Here is a 20,191-nt window from a genome sequence, read left to right on the forward strand (position 1 = left end):
CAGCCTGGTCGAGATGTCGAAGGTATGGTCGAGAGGTCGATAGCTGGTCAAGAGGTCGGCAGATGTTGTTGTCGAAGGAGGTCAGTCATGTTGATCTCGATGTACTGAATGGTTTAGACTCCTGCCAGCAGAGATCGAGTCAATGTGGGGATTTTCCCGACCGTGAGATGGGAAGAGAAGCGGGCAGGATGGTCAGCCGAACAAAACCTCAGGAAACTGCTCCAGCCGGAGCAGCATTGCTTTATTACTCCTTCTTCTTCACTTGAATCTGTAGGAAAAAATGGTACAGGAAGTAATGATCACACAGCAGATCTCAATGGAGGGACCGAAGTCAGCTCCTAGTGAGACTCCTGCTGTATACTTACATCTGAAGAGAAGCAAAGCTCCAATAATAGAGATAAAACTCTGAAGAATGCAAGTGTTTAGTTGTCCAAATAATCCAACTCAAGAGAGAGAGCAAGTGAGCACACTTCTCCAACTTTTAGTACGCACGCAAGCAAACGAAATTAAAAGCAGTATCACTGGCAAGGTGAAACAAGAAATGGCAGGCAGCTGCGGTCATGAGGAGACTTTTCACTGATGCCGGGGGTGGGTCTTCCTCCTGCCAGCAGGGCCCCTATTGGGCAGCTTTGGTACATGTTTTCACTGACTGGCAGGTCAGAAGGCTCTTCCCATTCGGTAATGGCTGTCTTTTGATTTGAACGGGAATTGGACTTCACACTGCCGTCTGACAGCTATCCATGGTGCTGAAAAGGGCTTTGCATTCAACAACAACAACAACAATAATATAGCATCTATACATGGTTTCATTTGAAGATACATGCATGTGTAATCTGCATACTTGAGCACTAATTTAGGATACTTAAAGAAGCAAAAGATAATTCTGAGATCTGATTTGACTTGACCTAAAACGTGCGCTTGTCAGGGAAGACCCAACTTCCTGTTTCTGTCATATCTGTACAATCCCTGATATACTGGCAATAGAAGTACATTGGACTGAGTGTGACTATACCGCCAAAGCCCAGATCATACCAATATTCTGTTGCAACCACTAACATGAAATTATGTAATTATTGTGTTTATCAGAGACTTATGGCTTTAGAGTTCACTATTAACAAGCTATCACATAATTGTTTTGTTTTTTTAATTTGTGAATGGATCTGACTTTTGATTTAGCCTAATATAGATGCAAGTAAGAACTGCAGCCGAAACAACATCACCTTTGATTAATGACTGATGTCATATTTAGGCTACCATCAGAACAAATACATATAACTTTTTTTTCCCAATTATAATATATTTGTATTAGTGCACTATGTCAAAGTGAAGCATGTAGATAAAATCATCCACCAGTCATCAGGCACTGATAAGGCCTCTTCTCAAAGAACCAGCTTAATTTGCCTCCTTACATAGATTTGAACATGGCACGACTTTAGTTCACCAAATTTCGGGAAGTGATCAGATCAGGGCTAATTAAAATGGGAACAGTAATTTGGTTCAAAGCAGATTTTTGAGTATTTGAAAGTGAGAATAGTTATACGGCTCTACTGACTGATGGGTTTAACATGTTGCTTGATACAGTAGCGTGTCAGTACAGGCAAGCTCAATGCATAGTCTTTCTTTGCAACGTTGTTTTTCAAATTTATTTTAAGGACTATCTTACCTGGGGATAAAGTGCAACAATACCTCTTCTTTTTATTTTTGCTTTCTATAGATACCATTTTTTAAAGATTATTTCTTTTAAGAAACATTAGGCGAGATGCTTATTAGATCACAACACACCGCACGTAACACACAGACGCTCAAGTGCAGTAAGTGCGTGCCCGCGCGCGGATAGGACAATTGTGCACGAGCGGGCGCGGGCGCGGGCGCGGGCGCGCGCTCAACCTGCCACCGAGCAGGCGCGAGGAAGTTTCCCGCAGGATCGCGACACGCCGCCGCGGAAACGGCCAACTGTCCGAAAGGCGTTTGCTTTGCACATTTCAGTGATGTCTGCAACGCCTCGCAGATCCGCCAATATCCCCCATGCCTGGGCGGAGAGCTTGGAGGAGTTGCATGAGACGCAACCGGTGTCTCCAGCCAGCACAGACAACCCAGGCAAGAAGCAGCAGCAGCAGCAGCGATCGGTGTCCGTCCCGCAGCTGGGCACCGTGCAGACCTCACCCCCCAAAGCAGAGGACAGGGCAGGGGCTGGGAGATGCGTTCAGACCGAACCCGCCGGGCAGCCGATTGTCAGAGGAATCTTTCAGATAGAGAGAGCCAGCTGCGACGTAGTGCTGACGCCGGCAAGGCTGGCATGGGCTCCCATCCAGCCCGAGACCCCTGCAGGTGGGTTGCGCTGTGTTTGCACTGTTCCCATGGCAAAGCGGGCTCGTTTCTGCACGCAACAGAGCGGAGCCACGCACGCACGCACGCACGCACGCACGCACGCACGCCTAGATCAAGACAGCAGACCGAAACCTAGGCAAGGGCAGGACTGATCAAAGATGTGCATTTTTCTCCTAACCCAATACAAAGATCTGCTCAGGCCTGAATGAAACACACCTGACACTGGTGGCTAGGCTCAGGATGTTTTGTCATTTTAAACAACATAATACATATTCAAGTCCAACATTACAAAACTGGCCTGAGCCTTAGCAGACCAGATCTTTGTAAACATAATTGTGGACTTAATATGAATTAGGAATTAGGTGCATTGAGGGAAGAGCATTGAGTCAACCAAAGTAGACCAATATATCTTTTCAAATGTCTTCTCCCCCAAATGTGACTCCCATTTGTTGAAGGCTTATAAGGTCTTCTGCTCACATATTTATTTACCTTTAGCTGGATTGCAACAAGACCTTGAAAAAACCAAGTTCCTGTTTTGTTCCCAATGAAATAAACACCTGACGTTTAAACACGTTCTAAACCATTTTGTTTAGCATTTTTGAGAAAGTAAATAGAGTTGCTAGGAATGGAAACAGGGCGGTATGTAGATTGTAGCTGACTTTGCTTTGTGAAAGTGAAGTGTTAAACAGTTGTTAACTGATAAGGAGTGAATGTAAATGAAAAACGTCAGGCAATGCATACAATTAGTCTAATGCTTCACACAGACAGAAGGGAAGCTGTATTGATCAGCACAGAACACTTCAATTAACAGAGATACTTTAGTTGGATTCTAAACAGTATCACAGATTCAACACGTTTTGTATTTCATCTTGTGGAAGCTAAAGAAAAGATTTCTACAATGAACATCTCTATGGCATGGCACTTTAAATGTATGGACATTACATGTATTTAAATGGGGTGCTATGATGTTTATCCAGATTTAATGGCCAACATAAATCGACCTTTGTTCAGCTTCTGCATCCTTGGAAACCTGACTGATTATTTCAACCTGAACCAACTTGAGTTTAGGTTTTCAGAGGTTAATGTTTACACATCTTTACATCTTTTACTTACAAATGTGTTATTACTTAAGTATATATATATATACTTAGATCTACAGCTTCTCTTCCCCATGTCACAACAGCAAAATGTATTATTTCATCTTCCCATCTTTTATGTTTTCTTCTTCTCTTGGGATGCATTCCAAAGTTTATTGTGTTCATATTTGATCTGTTCTTGTAATGTGTCCGGCCCATTGCCATTTTAACATTTTCACTCTTTCAATGATGTCACATATTTTTGTTTGTTCTCGGTCCATTCATTTCTTTTTCTGTCTCTTCTTGTCATTGCCAGCACACATTTTCATGCTCCTTTGTGTCGTCCACAGTTTCTGTAACATTTGTGCGTTTACTGATCAGCTTTTAGTGTCATAAGTGAGCACTGGTAGTATGCATCGATCAAATACTTTTCTCTTCAGGTATATGGGTAGATTTCCCCTCCCATTTTCACTCTTCTTTTGATTTCCTTCATAATATCTCCATCTGCACAGATTTTTTGCCCAAAGTAGACATGATTTTCTAAGATTTAACAAAGCTGTTAAACATAACTATAGGAGACATGTTCACCATAATGGGAAACATCATGTACATATTCAGTATATATATCTTTTTTATTTGTATTATTTAAATTAAATTGTAATGAAAATGATCAAACACTTCCCGGCACTGGATCAGAAATCCCAGCCCAGACATTATAGAGGACAAAAATAAATAAAGACATGAATTCAAATCGGCTGGATTTCATATTATTACCATTACCTGTTTTTTTAAATATCTTTATCAATGAGTTTGGAGCAAGCTGAAAATCCCATGCTGAAAAGTTCACAGGACATGCATATTGAATTCACACATTTAATAAAAGGATTTTCCTCTTTACTTTCCCTTGATCAAAAACTACTTTCCCTTGGTCAATTAGCTTTCTGCTGCAGTTTCACGGACAGAAATTGTTGTGTTGTATTGGTATTTTATTGAGTTTTACTGGTTTTCAAATCAGCATCAAATAATATGTACTATTAGAATTAATGTATTTGTTTGTTTTAAGATAGTTTAAATTCTAAGTCTAAATTTTAAATTCTAAGTATTTGATACAGTTTGAAGTCTCCTTTGATCAGAAGCAGTCATGTTAGTTAGTCTCCTTTCAATATACCAGTAATGTTTTATGTTTGATTAATTAATGTGTTTATTTAATGATATATATATATATATATATATATATAAATTGTTTTTTATTGCATTCATATATATATATATATATATATAAATTGAATTCATATATATATATATGTATATATATATATACAGTTTAAGTTGAGATTTTTGTATACTCATTTACTTTTTTAAATAATTACTTATTTGAAAAAAAAATAGATATGATATTGCTCTATATTAAGAAAAATGAAAGTAAACACAGAAACCAGACAAAAAGTGATAAGGAATATGTTGCCAAAAAAAAGTCATGTGGAACAGATGTGCTTGTAATAGACACCAGCCGTTTGTTATGACCACCTAAAGTAAGGCATCTGTCAGTCTTGTGGACAGTTAGCAAATGTCCAAGTAAATGATACTCAGAAAAAAACACACCTCCTGTTTTTTGAAATAATTTGTATTTTAAATGTATTTTATACTATCGTGTTCAGTTTAATTGAATGTTATCCCATCTTTATGAATTGTGTTGAAGATAAAATGTAGGTCTATGTACGTATTTGAATGAATACAGATTCTTTGCTTTACATCATTACGTATTTAGCAGAATTACTTTAAAGTCTTTATTTCATTAGTTTGCATAATCAACATAAACATGATGGTTTCCCACAGTATTTACTTCAAGGCTCTTCTGTTATACTTTTTTATATATTTGGTGTAAATAGTGTTTATCATTTGATTCATGATGTCACACAATAAATAATAATCATGTTGCAAGAGAGCTGAAATGTGTCCAACAGTTGGCAACATTGAAGTTACTTGTTTTTGTTGTATTTTTTAAAAAGCATTTATAATGCGTTTTACAATCAGTAATGCTTTAATTTGCTTGGGCTTTATAGACAGTATTTGTGTCTGTGATGCAAGCCAATGTTATTAAGCCAGAACTCTCATTACAAAGAAAGCATCCATCTAATCACCCCCTATGGCCTTTACCAAATGCTATCACAAAACTGCCAAAAAATGACACAGAAGCATGGATACGCTGTGTTTCTCTATTTGATGGTGATGTGATTCTTTTCTGCCTGGGGATATTTTTATTGCAATAGTGTCCTGTGTCCTGCAGTTATAGTGAAAGATTTCTCATGTTTGAAGAGATCAACCTCAGTAGTAAGTAAATTTCAAACTATATAGGATAATTCAAAACATGAAAACAACAATAGGATGATATCCTGTCATATTTGTTGTCATACCTTAAATATTAAGATTTAATTTAAGAATAATTGGGATTGGATTATTAATATCATTTTTCTCCCTCCATAATTCGGCTAATCTTGTTTCAATCGACAGCTGCCCAGCTTTTGGTTGATGATTTTATTCAACTTCAAAATCCATCTACTTCCTTTCTGTGAATTGGATGAGTTCACACATTGTTGTTTTTGTGGAAACTGGAAGTCATGTTGGTGTCGAATATCCAGACAAATGCAAAAGCCAACAGGGTAATTGGACAGATCGAAGTCTCCAAGGAAACTGTAATTGCAGTAGTTGATGTAAACCAAGTACACCGGTGATTGTCATATTAAATGTTACATTTGTATGTGTGTGTCTAAAAACAGTCTTCTAAATACATAATGATGTTCTAGAAGCTGGATATTCTCTTTGGAGATGTTGAATTGTTGTTGTGTAAAATGAAACATTCACAGCTGCCATTGTAGATCCACATTATTTCAAAGGGTTTACCAGTATAAAAAGAGCTAGGACTCCCTTCATGAATGTTGTCGATTCTGAAGTAAATTCTCCATATCATATAATTTAACCTTTCATGGCCATTGGATACATAGAGCTAAAGGTAAATCATTGTTAATCTACTATCAAAAAATAAATGTAACTGATAAAAAGCACAGTTTGATTATTTATCTTTATTAAACTAACCAACTCAAACAATAACAGGGTTTCAAATGAATGATGTGAACAAAGAAAGAAACTAAGAGAGTGGAGAAAACAAAGACATTTGAAATAGTTATTTTTGTTAATCAAGACTTCCCTGAGAGTAATAAAGACAAACTGAAGAATTGAAACTATTCTGTGCAACTTGTTGGAATTTATTTATTAATTCAGTAACTGTGTAACTTCTGATACACACTTCCAGTATTTACTTCTGTATTGCCTCCATATGTTCATTTCTATGGTATGAAATCAGGCACAGACAATCTTTTAAACTGCACAGCTTCACCTAGTAAGAACTGGCAAGGGCTCTTATATGGGCATTAAAAATCACATGAACCACTGAATTTCTATGGCAATTGTGTGGGAAGGTCTTATCCTTGTAGCTGGTGTTGTCATACACAAACACAGTGACAGCTGAAATTCACCTTAAATGAAATTAAGCATTTTTTTGAGAGGTGAATAAGATGGGCAATATGGAACACTGTGATCTGTTGTGTGGCCTGCAACGATGAGACATTACTGGAAAATATGGAAACGGTTGCTCAAGATATTTTCTACATATTTCACCTCCTGTAAGATTTGAGCTTCCAAAGCTTGTTGTGCACTATTTATTTTCTGAATGTCCTTTTTGTAACCCCAGAACCTCTCTCATTTGATCTGCGGTGGTTTTCAAGACTACAAAAACTATGAAATTGCTGTATGTCTGATTCTTATTTATTAAATAATTTAACAAATGAATATGTTAATTGATCTCACTCTGCATTACAAAATAAGTTATGTGATTGAATCAAGTTCAGTTACACTCAAAACATGATGATAAAGCCCTGATAATCTGATTAGGTATTAAAACATTATGTGATTACACAATAATGCAAACAAGCATTACCGATAAACTACAGTAAAGCATTTCTAAAATGTGACTTTAATCGGATTGTCAATTTTATTACATTTATTATAGCCCAGATAGCCCATCAAAATCATTGTAAATCATTTTTACATAAATTGTGTGAGGAAACTATTTTAAAGCGATTGAACAAGAGTCACTGTTTTCTGTTTATACTTCCATGAAGAATTGTTTTACATTTGTTTTCACATAGAAGAGGATACCGTTTCTACCCATGATTCTTGTGGCTTTGAGGAATTTAATTGACCAGTAAAGTCACTTCTTTATATATTTATTTTTCTAAATCTGTGACTCCTAAGACCTGCCTTTCCTCAAATTTCACGAATTAATTGTACCTCTGAGGTTACTTGATCCTGTTTTATAGTGTCCAGGGAGAAGACAAAGTGACAAACATTTTTCAATCATTAAGGGCTTAGTTTACATCCCACAGTCTAATAAACAGTGGAGCTGCTTAAGAATATTCTCGGTAACTCCCTCATTCTCTCAGGCAGCACGAATATTATGAAACGAGGAGCAGTTTTCTATTTTAAACAGATCCTATAATAATAATAGCTATGATATGTTAAGTATTGAACATTAGAGCATTCTCTCTAAAGGAAATAAATAACAGAGAAACCTTGTAGATACAAACTGCAGTGCTGTGTAATATATTGAAAATCTGTTTCCATGCTTGCTTATTTCAAGATAATTAGAAATATCGAATTCCTGAAAGAGCACTTTAACTCTGTTCACACACTCACTTACACATTTGACAAAAGACCGAGTAAAAAAACAAAAAACAAAAAAACAAATCAACAAACTAAAAAAAACTGTTGACCTCAGTTTTAGGTGCTATTTATTTGACTTTTAATTGAGTTAACAAGGTTCATATGGGCTTTAGCAGGCTCATTGCATGGTGTCTTAAAGGTACAACAGGAGGCAGAAAATGCAAAGCAACAGATGTTGTAATGCACAATTATATATCTCTTAGAAACAGACCTGGATAGCATACCAGTCCATTTGTAAAAAAGCACAAATTTAGCATTGCCACCATCAATGACAAACACTTTGTGTCAGAACACTTAATGTCCTTTCAGAAACACCTGAGAGTCTGTTTGTGTGAGAAAGTAAAATTAAAGGTGTTTGTCATCCATTAGAACTGGATAGAAGTGGACGTTTGACGTGCAAATGTTCCATGGATGTTTTAGTGCATTGTGAATTAAAACAGTCATTAAATAAACTTTGAAGGCATACAAAAAATAGATAATTAGTTGTCGTGTATGTAGATTTTCAAAAGATTTGTGATAGGCAGCCCCATGTAATTAAGAGGTATGTAATAGTGTAAACAAATAATTTACACACAGAGCAAACATTTGCGGATGTCTTCTTTGTTTGCTTCCTGCATGCTGGAAAACAATCATATGAAAATGTAAATATTGAATTTTTTGTGTCAGTCTGGGCACACTCATCTCTACAGGCACAGGTGGAAAATATGGTATTAGACAGCATGCAGGGCAGCACATGGCACAACACAACATGGGGCAAAGAGCATGCAATCTGACCTGGCAAAGTCTTTTTTTGCTTGGACAGTTTTCAATATCCAGTATTAGTTTCATCTGCAAGAACACTATGCTTGAATCATATTTTTTGTTCAATGCAATCTTCTGAGTTTTACCTGCAGATAAATAAAACATAATGACTGTCACACAAGGCAAGACCTGTTTGTTTATATGTAAGGTTAGTGTGGAAGGGAGAAAGCCATTTCAATTCTATTAATCTATACCACTGCCATCTTTGGGACCGTTCCATTCAGACTTTATTTTAATACATAAATGTGTGTTCTTACAGATAATTCAGCAAACTGGAGTTTAGAAGAGGTTAGACATTGTGTGGATGTTACTTTTGATCTTGCACTTGTTTGTTTTGTTGTTTTGTATTGGCGTGAATTGGTGTGTTAGACTTTCTAGGTTCTATATTGAATTAAATGTGGTGCGTCGTACTGTTTTTATTGGATTACTTATGTTTTAAAACCCTGTTTAAAATTGATGTATTTTGTCAATTCATTAATTGCATGATGATATGAAAATGGCACCCCATGTACACAGCGAGCGAGATCAGTGCTGAGAGGAAGCTTGTATCCATCTGGAAGCAATAAACTTTTCTAGAAGACTGCACAGTTTTATTTAATCTCGGGACTTCTTACTGTGACTGAAATTAAGGGCTGTTCTGATCATGTCATTTTAAATCAATCTCATATTTGCTAAAAAATGACAGTGACAAGGTTGCAAACCAGTCTACATAACCATAGCAAGAAAGCATGCAATGCTAGAACATTAAGGTGTGTTTTGTACACTATATGAACTTTCTATACTGAAATTCACATGATTTATGAAATTGTGAGCGAGGCATCTATAGGATGGTGTACTCAAATTAAAAGTAAATTCATATACATTCCAAATTCATAACAGAAACATTACAAAAGTATAAGCTTTACCAGTACAAAGTAGATCATACTATTTAGAATTTCAACTTAATTATTTTAGTTTTTTTAGAGAGCATTAAAAGCAGACTTCCTTTGTCCTTTATCTGACACACTGTGATTGCAAACAGTTGTTCCAACACTAATAATAGTTCACCAACATACAGATTGATTAAAAGCTGAATGCAAGTGCGATAGAACAAAGCAGAAGAAATCAACAGGAACACAGTGTTATCAAGCTTGTGTCCTATTGATCCAGGCTCTTGTATCTCCCTGAAACAGTGACCCTGAACATAAGGATGATCCCATGACACAATGAGCTGAGTCACAAACTGTCCGCTTTGAACAGATACAATCAAAACTACAAACAAACCAAAAAACAAAACAGAACAGGGTCTTTCCAACTGTTATTATTATTAACTTTGTTCTCATGAAATGGAATACAAATGTATATTTTGATTGTCTGTATGATTACTCTCTTTCATTAACCAATGAATTGAGCCTTTAGTACTTTAGTAGTTGAGTTTCTTTATGATGTTGTTGAATAAATGTGAGTGTGTGATCCTACATATGATGTGAAGGTTAAATAATCTGGGTATTTTAGCCACCATATTAAAACAATTATAATTGCCTTCATACAGATATTATTATTTCCTAGAATAAATTAATGATGTCAACAAAGGAAACCGTGACATTTTATATTACAATTGAATTTATACAACCAATTAAACAACCAAATCACCCGCAGATATTATCGGAGAACCAGCTACTCTAACTTGAGTATTATAGTCTGTTACTTGAGCATTATAGATTACGAGTATCTAAGGATTTAAGCCCTGAGCAGCGTAGGCAGTACAGTGGATGAGTTTGTAAAGTGGATTTAATTTTATTTCCCAGCAACAGGCAATCTGAGACTGCTGTATGCTTGCATCATCATGCTGAAAGGGGCTGTATAACTAGTAATCTATTCAAAATTCACATCAATAGAAGAGACTGTGGGTTTTGTAAAACACCTTTATTGTATACATTTGGTTGCTGGCGGCCTACTTTAGTGACATCTAAATGATTCTTGGGAGAAACAGTGGTCTGCAGGCTGTATAGTGGGTTATTTCATTACCCTGCCATGTTTAAACGATGACTGCAGCAGTATTCAATTCTCAGAGCAGGTATTGAAAGTTACTTTGACTGTTTTTCATGTATGGTATACTTTCCACAGACAACAGTTCCCATTAAAATGATACATAATGCATTCACCTTGAGGAAGAGTACCTTTTTCAGTACCTTCCTATTTCGTATTGTACAGATATATTTTAGAACAAATATATGCAATTGATGTATTAAGGTCAAAATTCTGTAAAAGCAAACAAGATATTGGACCCCTCCCCAATAAAAGTAAAAAAGCAGTTACAAATCTTGTTTAAATGTATATATAGTACGATATAATACAACCTTTCAAAACAGAATGTGTATTATCTATATCCGTGATATGCAAGTAGTAATAAAAGCATTAATAAACTGCACCGAGTTATTAATGAGCTCCAATATATATTGGAATCTTGGTTCAGCTGCATTATAAAGTATGGGTTATGCTTTTGGCTTTGACAATGAAGTCTATTTTACTGCAGTTATAAGTGAAGGTCTCCTACATGGGGCAAGAAATCTACTCACTTAAATATCAGAATAAAAAGAAAGTAGAAGAAAAAAATAAGAAAAATCTCCTGGTGTGCTTTATTCCTGCCAAGAATACACACTTGTGCCAATGTTTGTTCTTCAATAACAGGTTAATGCAGTTACAAATATATAAATAACAGGTCTATAGTTCAATATTAAAGTGTATTCAGATTTATCGTTGTCTGCATCCTACTGGTTTTGCACAGTGTGTGGCATATTCAAACAGAATTTTATTATTCCTAATTAGGGAATTAGCTAATAACTATTTGCAAGTGCCAAGACCGAATATCACAAGTTCCATAAAACCTAGGCAGAGCGAACATAAATCTGTGCATAAAAATGGCTGTCAAGAGTTTCATATATCAGGAAGGCTTATTTTAAAGGCCGTATTTAAAAAGTGGACATGTGCAGAAACTGTGAACACAATTAGTGTCAAGCAGATAAATCCAACTCTAATCCTGTTTACGGTCTGCATCAGGCAGATGTGCCAAGATTGATTTAGACAAGGCCTCGGCTTACTGTAATGTTTAAGGGGGAAAAAACTGCTCGAGACTGCTCCTTTTCTGTTAAAGCATTGCCAAGTGAGTGTAGAGGTTTTCTTGTGTATTCACAAAGTTAATATAGGGCAGTTTGTAGTCTTTACTACTCACATATTGAGTATGTCTAGAAAGATTATCTTTATTCCCTTTAATTAAATTGACTCTTTTTGTGGAAAGCACAATGAGAAGAGGCTGTGAAGTTAAGTAAATAGCATGATATCCATGAGATGTATACCTAAATCCTGTGCAGGAACAGATGGTACCCAGGATCTTATTAAGTAATGTGAGAGGACAGTTAATGTTCTGAAACACGCAGTTACGGCCAACATGCTCCTAATGAAGCAAGAGTTTTAAATGGGAAGATGTAGACATATTTAGCGATATGATGGTACATCTACTTAATGTTTATTGCATTTTTGAAACATATCTAAATGCAGTTTAATTGGCAGACTTTATCAAATGGTGATAGTGTTCAGCTTGAAGTGACAGAGAATATCGAAGCACAGCAGCACATTATGCTGTTAGTGGGTTGGACACCGTAGCATAGCCTTCGCATACTTTAAAAACAAACAAACAAAAAAATACAATAAACAGAAAATACAATAAAAATAAACTATGAACACATTCTTTTTTTTTCTTGCCCGACAAAAGTAGTATAAAAGAATAATAAATACATGCATGCATTTGGAACTGGGTTGACACTTTTAAAATTACAGCATTTCTAAGCTTCCGTTTGGTTTTTTACAATTTACATGCCTGTGTTTCTGACTGACTAACAAGAATGTAAAATTCCAAGAGGGACTCATTTTATGGGAGTAAATGTGAGAAAATGAATGTTGAATTAATTCACTGTTTTGTTTTCAAATTAACATTAAGCTGTTGCATAAGATGATGTTGGAAGTATAGTTTTCTCTTCTTAGTAGGATTTCAGTTACATTGTGCAGGATAACCATAACTCTATCTGCAATATATCTCTACACCTCAGTTTCATATTGTCTTCTTTATCGCTTGTATGTTTCAACAGGAGAATCCAAAGCAGGTGAACACTGTCAAGAAGAACATGTTGAGATGAAGGATGTTTTTGGTGTGAAACTAAAGCGCCGCCGTTCGGTCGGCCAGCAGACAGGAGGCACTCTCTTAGGTATAACTCTGTTCCAGTGTGTCAGGAAAGGCCGAAAACTGAAGGATCATACCATCCATCTCAGCAATTTAAGTGTGGACCACTGTGAAATCTGGTTCAAACATCTGAAGGACATAATAAATGGTAAGTACATTGTCCGTGAAGTATTAATGAAGGTATTTTACTTTGGAAGTAAATGCAAAAGACACAATTTGACAACTAGAGTTCAGTAAATGGCGTTTACTAGTTTATGCTTGGAATGCTACTGTATACATAAAAAACCCCCCAAAAAAACAGTTACATTATTATTACATAAATGGGGGAAGTAAAAGTTGAAGAGATTATGCCAAGATTGTGCAACTTTCAAGCACTCATTTCCTGTGTTTCATTTTTATTATTGATAACATATAGTTTGGCTTCACTGCCTTTGAGAGATAAGGTTGTCATTGTAAACAGATAACAGTTGCTTGGAGCTACCATTGCTGTATTAACGAATGTTCTATATTTGGCGTACTAACTAGCAAACTGTATTTGAGTATACTCAAATACATGTATTTATTATTAAGACTTAAAAATAAATGTTTTAATGAAAATTATCATTTGTCTTTTGTTGAGACTGAGGGATGAAATATGCGGAGTAAAAACTTGCATAATAAAAACACAAAAGGAAAGATGAGCTTTTCACTTCAACATATTTGTTTATAATCCTTCCAGGTTTGATAATATGCATTGAGAAATTCATGACATATTTTTATTTAATCAGGAAATTTAAAATACATACTTTCTGTATCCCTTGTACAAAATACATTTATTGACATTAGGCTGGAAATCTCACCACAGAATCCATTATAATTCCACAGCCATATATTATCTTAGTTGTTGCCACCCTTGTGGGCTGTGCCAACAGTTTGTGGTTTTCCAAAATTCATTTTAATATTGATTCATAACTGGTTACACAAGCAGGAAGTAACATTTTCCCTTTTTAAAAACACAGTCAACATACCATGATACCATGACTCCAAAATACTTTAGTAACTACTAGTTTGTGTTTTGCTTATTTTTCTTAAATTACTGTTTTGTAAATAAGTTTTCCAAGTGCATTAGACTTCCAGTACAGTTGGCCACCAGGATCTGTTGGAGCTCAATGGAAGAACAGGTTGATACCAGCAACCCCGTTGTTAGTAATTATGTGTGTTTCTGCATTGCTGGCTGCCAAGACTTTTACATTATTGAATATTAACTGATACCATACCAAACAAAGCAGGTGTCTTCCTGGAGATCCCTAGGAAACAAGCAGTTAGATAGGGAAGATGCCTAGCCCCCCAACTGTCTGAGTAGCACGTCACTGGGAATGTGATGTGCTACTTCAGAAAAATATCTTTCAAATCACACATCCTTTGTCAGCACAAAGAACAGATTTATAAGATGCACACCATCATCAGAAAATATTGGAATCTGGAAATGTGTGGACTCCATGGCAATCTGCAAAGTACCACAGTCTTAAAAAAGACCTGTAAGCTGTATTAATCTCTTTATTGAGACATCCCTTGTGCCATCTCATCTTCTTTGGGGCTTATTGTATCTCCATGGTTATCTATATATATACTCTTAAACCTAGAGATGCTTCTGTAAAGAAACCCTTGCCATTCTTACTAATCAAACTAAACAAACAACAATAAAATATACCTACATCAACACATATATATTTAAGTATTTATATACACATTATAAGGCTACAAATGTAGAGTCCTTGCATGATTAAATTGATCTCCGCAGTGAAAGCTTGATGACTTACATAAGTTAATGTAGTTTAGAAATGAATGGTTCAGAAATCCTTTTCGTCTGATGAGGCAGACAAAGTCTGGAGATTATACTTCTCCTGTATTATTATTGGACTGCTTAATCCACTGATTTAGAGTTTCAGCTGCTAATGCTTGCTGATGTAACGTACATGCTCCCACTCAACAGAAATACTTGTTAGTCACTAAGGGAATAAAGAAGTGATCAGTCTTTTAACTCCACCTCGGTTTTATCTCTTTTGAAAACGATGATTATTATTATTTTCTTGTGCTTTAGTTTATGTTTCTCATTTCTTGCTTAGTTGATTGAATCTCTCTTTCCACTCAAAAATTTGTTTTTTTGTATATAACTCTCCCAGTCCCACGAAGAGTGCAGTAAGTCCTGTTCTTCTCTGGTTTTATTTTTTGAAAATTGCACTAGAAAGCTGTATGCTCCTGTGTTGCTAACATGGATCTATGAACATAATAATCATATGCCTTGAGAAGGGCTAAAGGATATAATTGAGATCTGTATATTAATTTGATGGAAATAAATACAATAATTGAATACAAACTAAACATTGACTTTCTATTAAAATAAGCATTACAAGCCATACTAAACTAGATAATGATTTGAAACACTTTAACTCCAGTAACTGCTTAGAATAAGTCACTGAAAAGCTTTTAAAAAAGTGAGAAGTTGTATACATCTTTATAGTATGAGGTTGGATTAATAGTGGTGGTTCATTAGTGCATAATGGGTGGAACAAAGCCGTTCTCCTCTCTGTAACCTTTATCATAATTATTTGGCTGTTTTCTTGAATCTGGGGAGACGGAAAAAAAAAAATGAAGCGCTAATTAACAAAGACATACTGGTATCTTGCAGTACATTAGGTTCCCACATTAGGAGACCTGGAAAATGTATTGGCTGTGCCACATGTTGGTGTGCATGACTGATCACCAAAATTATACCTTGATAGCCTCTCACAATAGTAAATAAAAGATGGCTTTTTTTCTATAGCAGGATTATCTCTGTTGTTTTATAGACTATTAAGTCACTGCTGCTGAATCATGCTCCCTAAGGGGAAACGCTGAGCGCTGGATTATAGAAGCTAAATCACTCCTCACCTGTTACAGCAGTACTTCCACTGCTTAGCTCTACCAAAGTACCTCACAGTCCTGCAACACAGACTGTTCCAGAGGAACCCTAAATAATTTGGCACAATAGAGGGTGTGCCCATCTGACACCCAATACAAATGGCGTGCCTTAAAAACCTTCCTTTAAAGATGAATTCTGAATGCAGGAAGCAAAATAATACTGCTTTTTAATCGCACTGACAAGCCATGTGATGCACCATGACACATGAGCTGCAAAAAGCTGAGATGCACAGGGCCGAGATTAAACCTGCTCACTGGTTATATTGGAGCTATACTATAATCAAAAATTTGCAGAGGCTTTTCAACAATAGTGACACCTGTGCAATGTTGGACTTCTTCTGATATCCGCGAATGACGGTATGTAGATTGCCCTAGACTTTTCTAAACCCTTTTCAAAGATTACGAATTCAGTTTCTGTGGGGCAGGTCAATCATGCTCCTTCTGGGATATATCCCAAAGCCTATTTCCAGAGGAGAAAAAAAAAAAAAATCTTCATTGGTGTTCTTGTCAAAGCTTATATTCACACTTTAGGATAAACTTGATCCGTATTGTTATTATATCAGAAACCACCCGAAAGAAAATAAACTGGCAGCTCACCATAGGGTCATCCAGTATTGTTTCATAACTGAATACAAACGTGTCCTGGTATAACATTAATGGCAGATCCCATTCATCTTATTAAAAATATAATTTATGCAATTAACTTTTTTATCCAGAATTTGGACATTTTATAAATGTTAATTTTGAACTTTAGAGCAATATTCAATAGAATATTTATGATGCTATATCAAAATGCACTATATGTAAGATTAAAGTAGTATTTTAAGATATAAAATATGAATAAGATTATTTTTTAATAGGGAAACGTAAGGAATAGTACAGCTTATAAAAGAAATTGACTCATAAAGGTCAGCTGTAAATATATCTCCTCATCCCTTTCTGTTTTTTATTTGAAAAATAAGTAATTTGTTTCTAAAATGTTAATTTGATTGAATGATTGTATTTATCATTGCATATGAGTCAATAACTGTTGAATTATGTTCTCCTAAAACCTACAAAGGACTGCAATATAGAGCACATAATTTAAAGGTGAAAACTTTGATGTACATTTAGGATCAATAGATTAAAACATTTAAATTATTTAATGTCCTATCAATATCTAAAGAAATGTGCAATTTTATGAGTACAAAACCTGTGTGGTTCCCATATCATCTGCATCGCACTCAGTTTTATATATTTTTCTTTATATACAAAAGTAGCAACCACACACCCACACAGCAATTTCTTCTGCAATGTATTTTACGGTTTTACGGTTTGAGTGCCTAGTGTTACACATTAACAGGCTAGTTTTCCATTAAGTCATAAGATGTCTCCATGGAGATACTTTCTCATTGCCTTCTATGAAGCATATCAATTAAATCAATACACCAGTTCCATTTGACATGATTAGGACATAACCCATGTTATATACTTTAATGCGAAATGAGGAATTGCTATATTTCCAGTGAAAAAGGGTACAACAGAAACACGAAACCGGCACAGATGTGAATGTGAAAGTGGACCGTAATCACCTCTTAGACCTTTGTGTTCTCCTCACCTTGACTAGCGTTCCCTCTTTCATGGTTCACTTGCTATTTGATAGATCGAGTTTAAACGGGTTCATATTAGCACATTTGTTACCAGTAGAGGAACAGTTGGCTGTGTTTTGTAGCTTGTAGAGTAAACACCAGAGCCTGTCCTGAGAACAGCTAATGAACCCTAATTTAAGGACCTGGAATCGGTATTCACATATTTTGTTTATATTTATTGCTGTTACTGGAAAGCAAATATAGCTTAGTCAAATGTAAAAGTTACTGCATAATGTACAAATATAATTATTTTAATTTAAGAGATCTAGAGAGTTCTAATCTAATGTATAGCTCCACCCACCAGCTGAATTCCTGAATCGCCTAACTTGCTAGCCAACAAGAATACAGGAGTTTGGAAGAAGGGTGGGTTGTGGAAGTGAAAATATTTTTTTTTAGTGTGCTGACAGAAAGTTTGAGATAGAAGAACCTTCAGACAAGTTTTATCGACGCGCTCTTCTCGCCTGTTGTTACATGACAAAGGTCATGACCCTGTCATCTGCCCTATAGCAGTGATTTTACAGTTTCTGCAGGAGCTGTTGGACGAGGGCAAGTCCCCATCCACGCTCAAGATTTCTGCCTAACCCTGCATTAATACTGAACATAATCTCTTCCTTCCATGTGAACAGACCAGTAGAGTTGATAGCTTTCCATTCTCATCCCTTCTCTTCGTCGGAGGAGAGTCGCCTGCACCCGCTGTTCAGCTTTACTGAACCTGAAGAGGTTAACATGGGATAGGCTCATACTTATAATCCGGGGTATAGGGATGGATTGTGCTGGGGGAGGGGACCAAAGATCCTTTCATTTCTCATCTGTCCAAGATAACTAACATAGAACCCCTACAATGGTGGGATATTTCTAACACCCCGTCACACAGAGTTTGGCTGGGGACACAGTAAAGCTGTTTTAACAGACTGGCTTTATAAAACCAAAGAAACAAAAAAAACTACTAAAGAATGCTCTATTTGTACATTAAATGAATGTCTAATTAACCTGCATTAATGTCTGAAATGCTGAATATGATAATAAAAAATAAATATCCTCTTTGATGTACTAATGCACTGCACTCTACTGGTCAAATCATCATATTTGTTTAAGCCTATAAGAGAGAATCTACAATAGCTTGAATTTTTAAACATCTTGAGTTGTTAAGAAGAGTACATTGGGAAGACACAGCTATTTTTTAATACTATATACAGATTGTGAGTACAAGGTTTAATAGTATAACACTGTATTAATGTAATTCATTCATAATATATTTTCATTTTCTGAAAGTTTCTGTCTAACATATAGGTGTTTTAGTACATTAGGCAGACATTGTGCACACTAGAGAGGCGGACACACTTGTTATATCTTTACCCCTTATAATTATGTTCTATTTCATTGCAAAAACTAAAAACAGGCATTTTACCAAAGCACAATCTGTTTATAATAATATAATTAAACATTTTTTTTGGCATACACATATGCATTCTGTCTTCATACTGAAGGTTACAGGGTTATATATATATATGCGCATTTATGTATTTGATTAAAATTGTTACAGAAATCTCTATTTTCCTTAAAGGATAAAATCGAAGTTTATTTTTCAAAACGCTGTGGTTTTTGGTTGAGCATTTTGGTGTTATGTTTTGGGATCTATTTATTTTGATTTACAGTGCTTAATTTTCGTATTTTCTTTAAACATGTTTGTCATAAAAACTACAAATACACATCAATGCAGGCAACACGGATGTAGACAAAGCAATCAGTAATGTTTAGTAGAAATCAACTAATGCCTTAAAGTTTATGGAACTACTGATTTCAGTCATATAAATGTGCTCTTCAATAATAATACAAATAAATAAATGCAATTTAAACAGAAACAGAAATGCCAGCTGGAAGTTCTGAGCCTTAAAACCTACTTCTCAACTTAGCCAAGTTGACATATCTGTGTTTTTATTTTAATACTGAGGAATTCACTGTCGCTTAAAAGGTTGACTTAAGCAAATAGTAGAAAAACGTATGCTGAGGTAGATTGTCTACTTTTGAACCACAAATGATAAACTGAAACTGGTGAAAGACCTCTTCGTTGTAATGAACCAAAACTTGGCAGATGTGTGTCTAGGAGTCATGGAAGTACTGTTGTGATATCACTTTCACTGAATGGAGACCATTTTTGCTTGTCATACTCCCAGAAGACAGGCCTCGTTTTTCTGTGTGTCATGCAAAGCTTTTCAAATGTGATGTTCAATACCATTATACAAGAACAGTACACATGTCAGAGTGATAGTATCCCACACTTTATGAATGTGGTGGATAAACAGAGTACCAGCTCCAGGAAAACATTCATATATATGTATATGTATGTAGACACAAGCAAACCGAAGGAGCTATCTTTCACATTGGTACATTTATATATGTATGAAAATATATATAGTCCTATA

At 35.5% G+C, this 20,191-nt stretch overlaps 1 protein-coding gene across 1 annotated transcript in view; it reads left to right on the top strand.

Annotated features, from left to right (window-relative positions):
• The first annotated feature begins 1,901 nt into the window (after nucleotides 1-1,901).
• Nucleotides 1,902-20,191, top strand: part of cerkl (CERK like autophagy regulator) — a 39,525-nt gene continuing 21,235 nt past the window's right edge. The window contains exons 1-2 of the mRNA XM_066687474.1: nucleotides 1,902-2,328; nucleotides 13,109-13,348. Of these exons, the coding sequence (XP_066543571.1) occupies nucleotides 1,989-2,328; nucleotides 13,109-13,348 (580 nt within the window). The 5' untranslated portion in view covers nucleotides 1,902-1,988. The remainder of the gene's footprint in view (nucleotides 2,329-13,108; nucleotides 13,349-20,191) is intronic.

Source organism: Amia ocellicauda, chromosome 16, assembly GCF_036373705.1.
Source record: "Amia ocellicauda isolate fAmiCal2 chromosome 16, fAmiCal2.hap1, whole genome shotgun sequence".
NCBI lineage: Eukaryota > Metazoa > Chordata > Actinopteri > Amiiformes > Amiidae > Amia > Amia ocellicauda.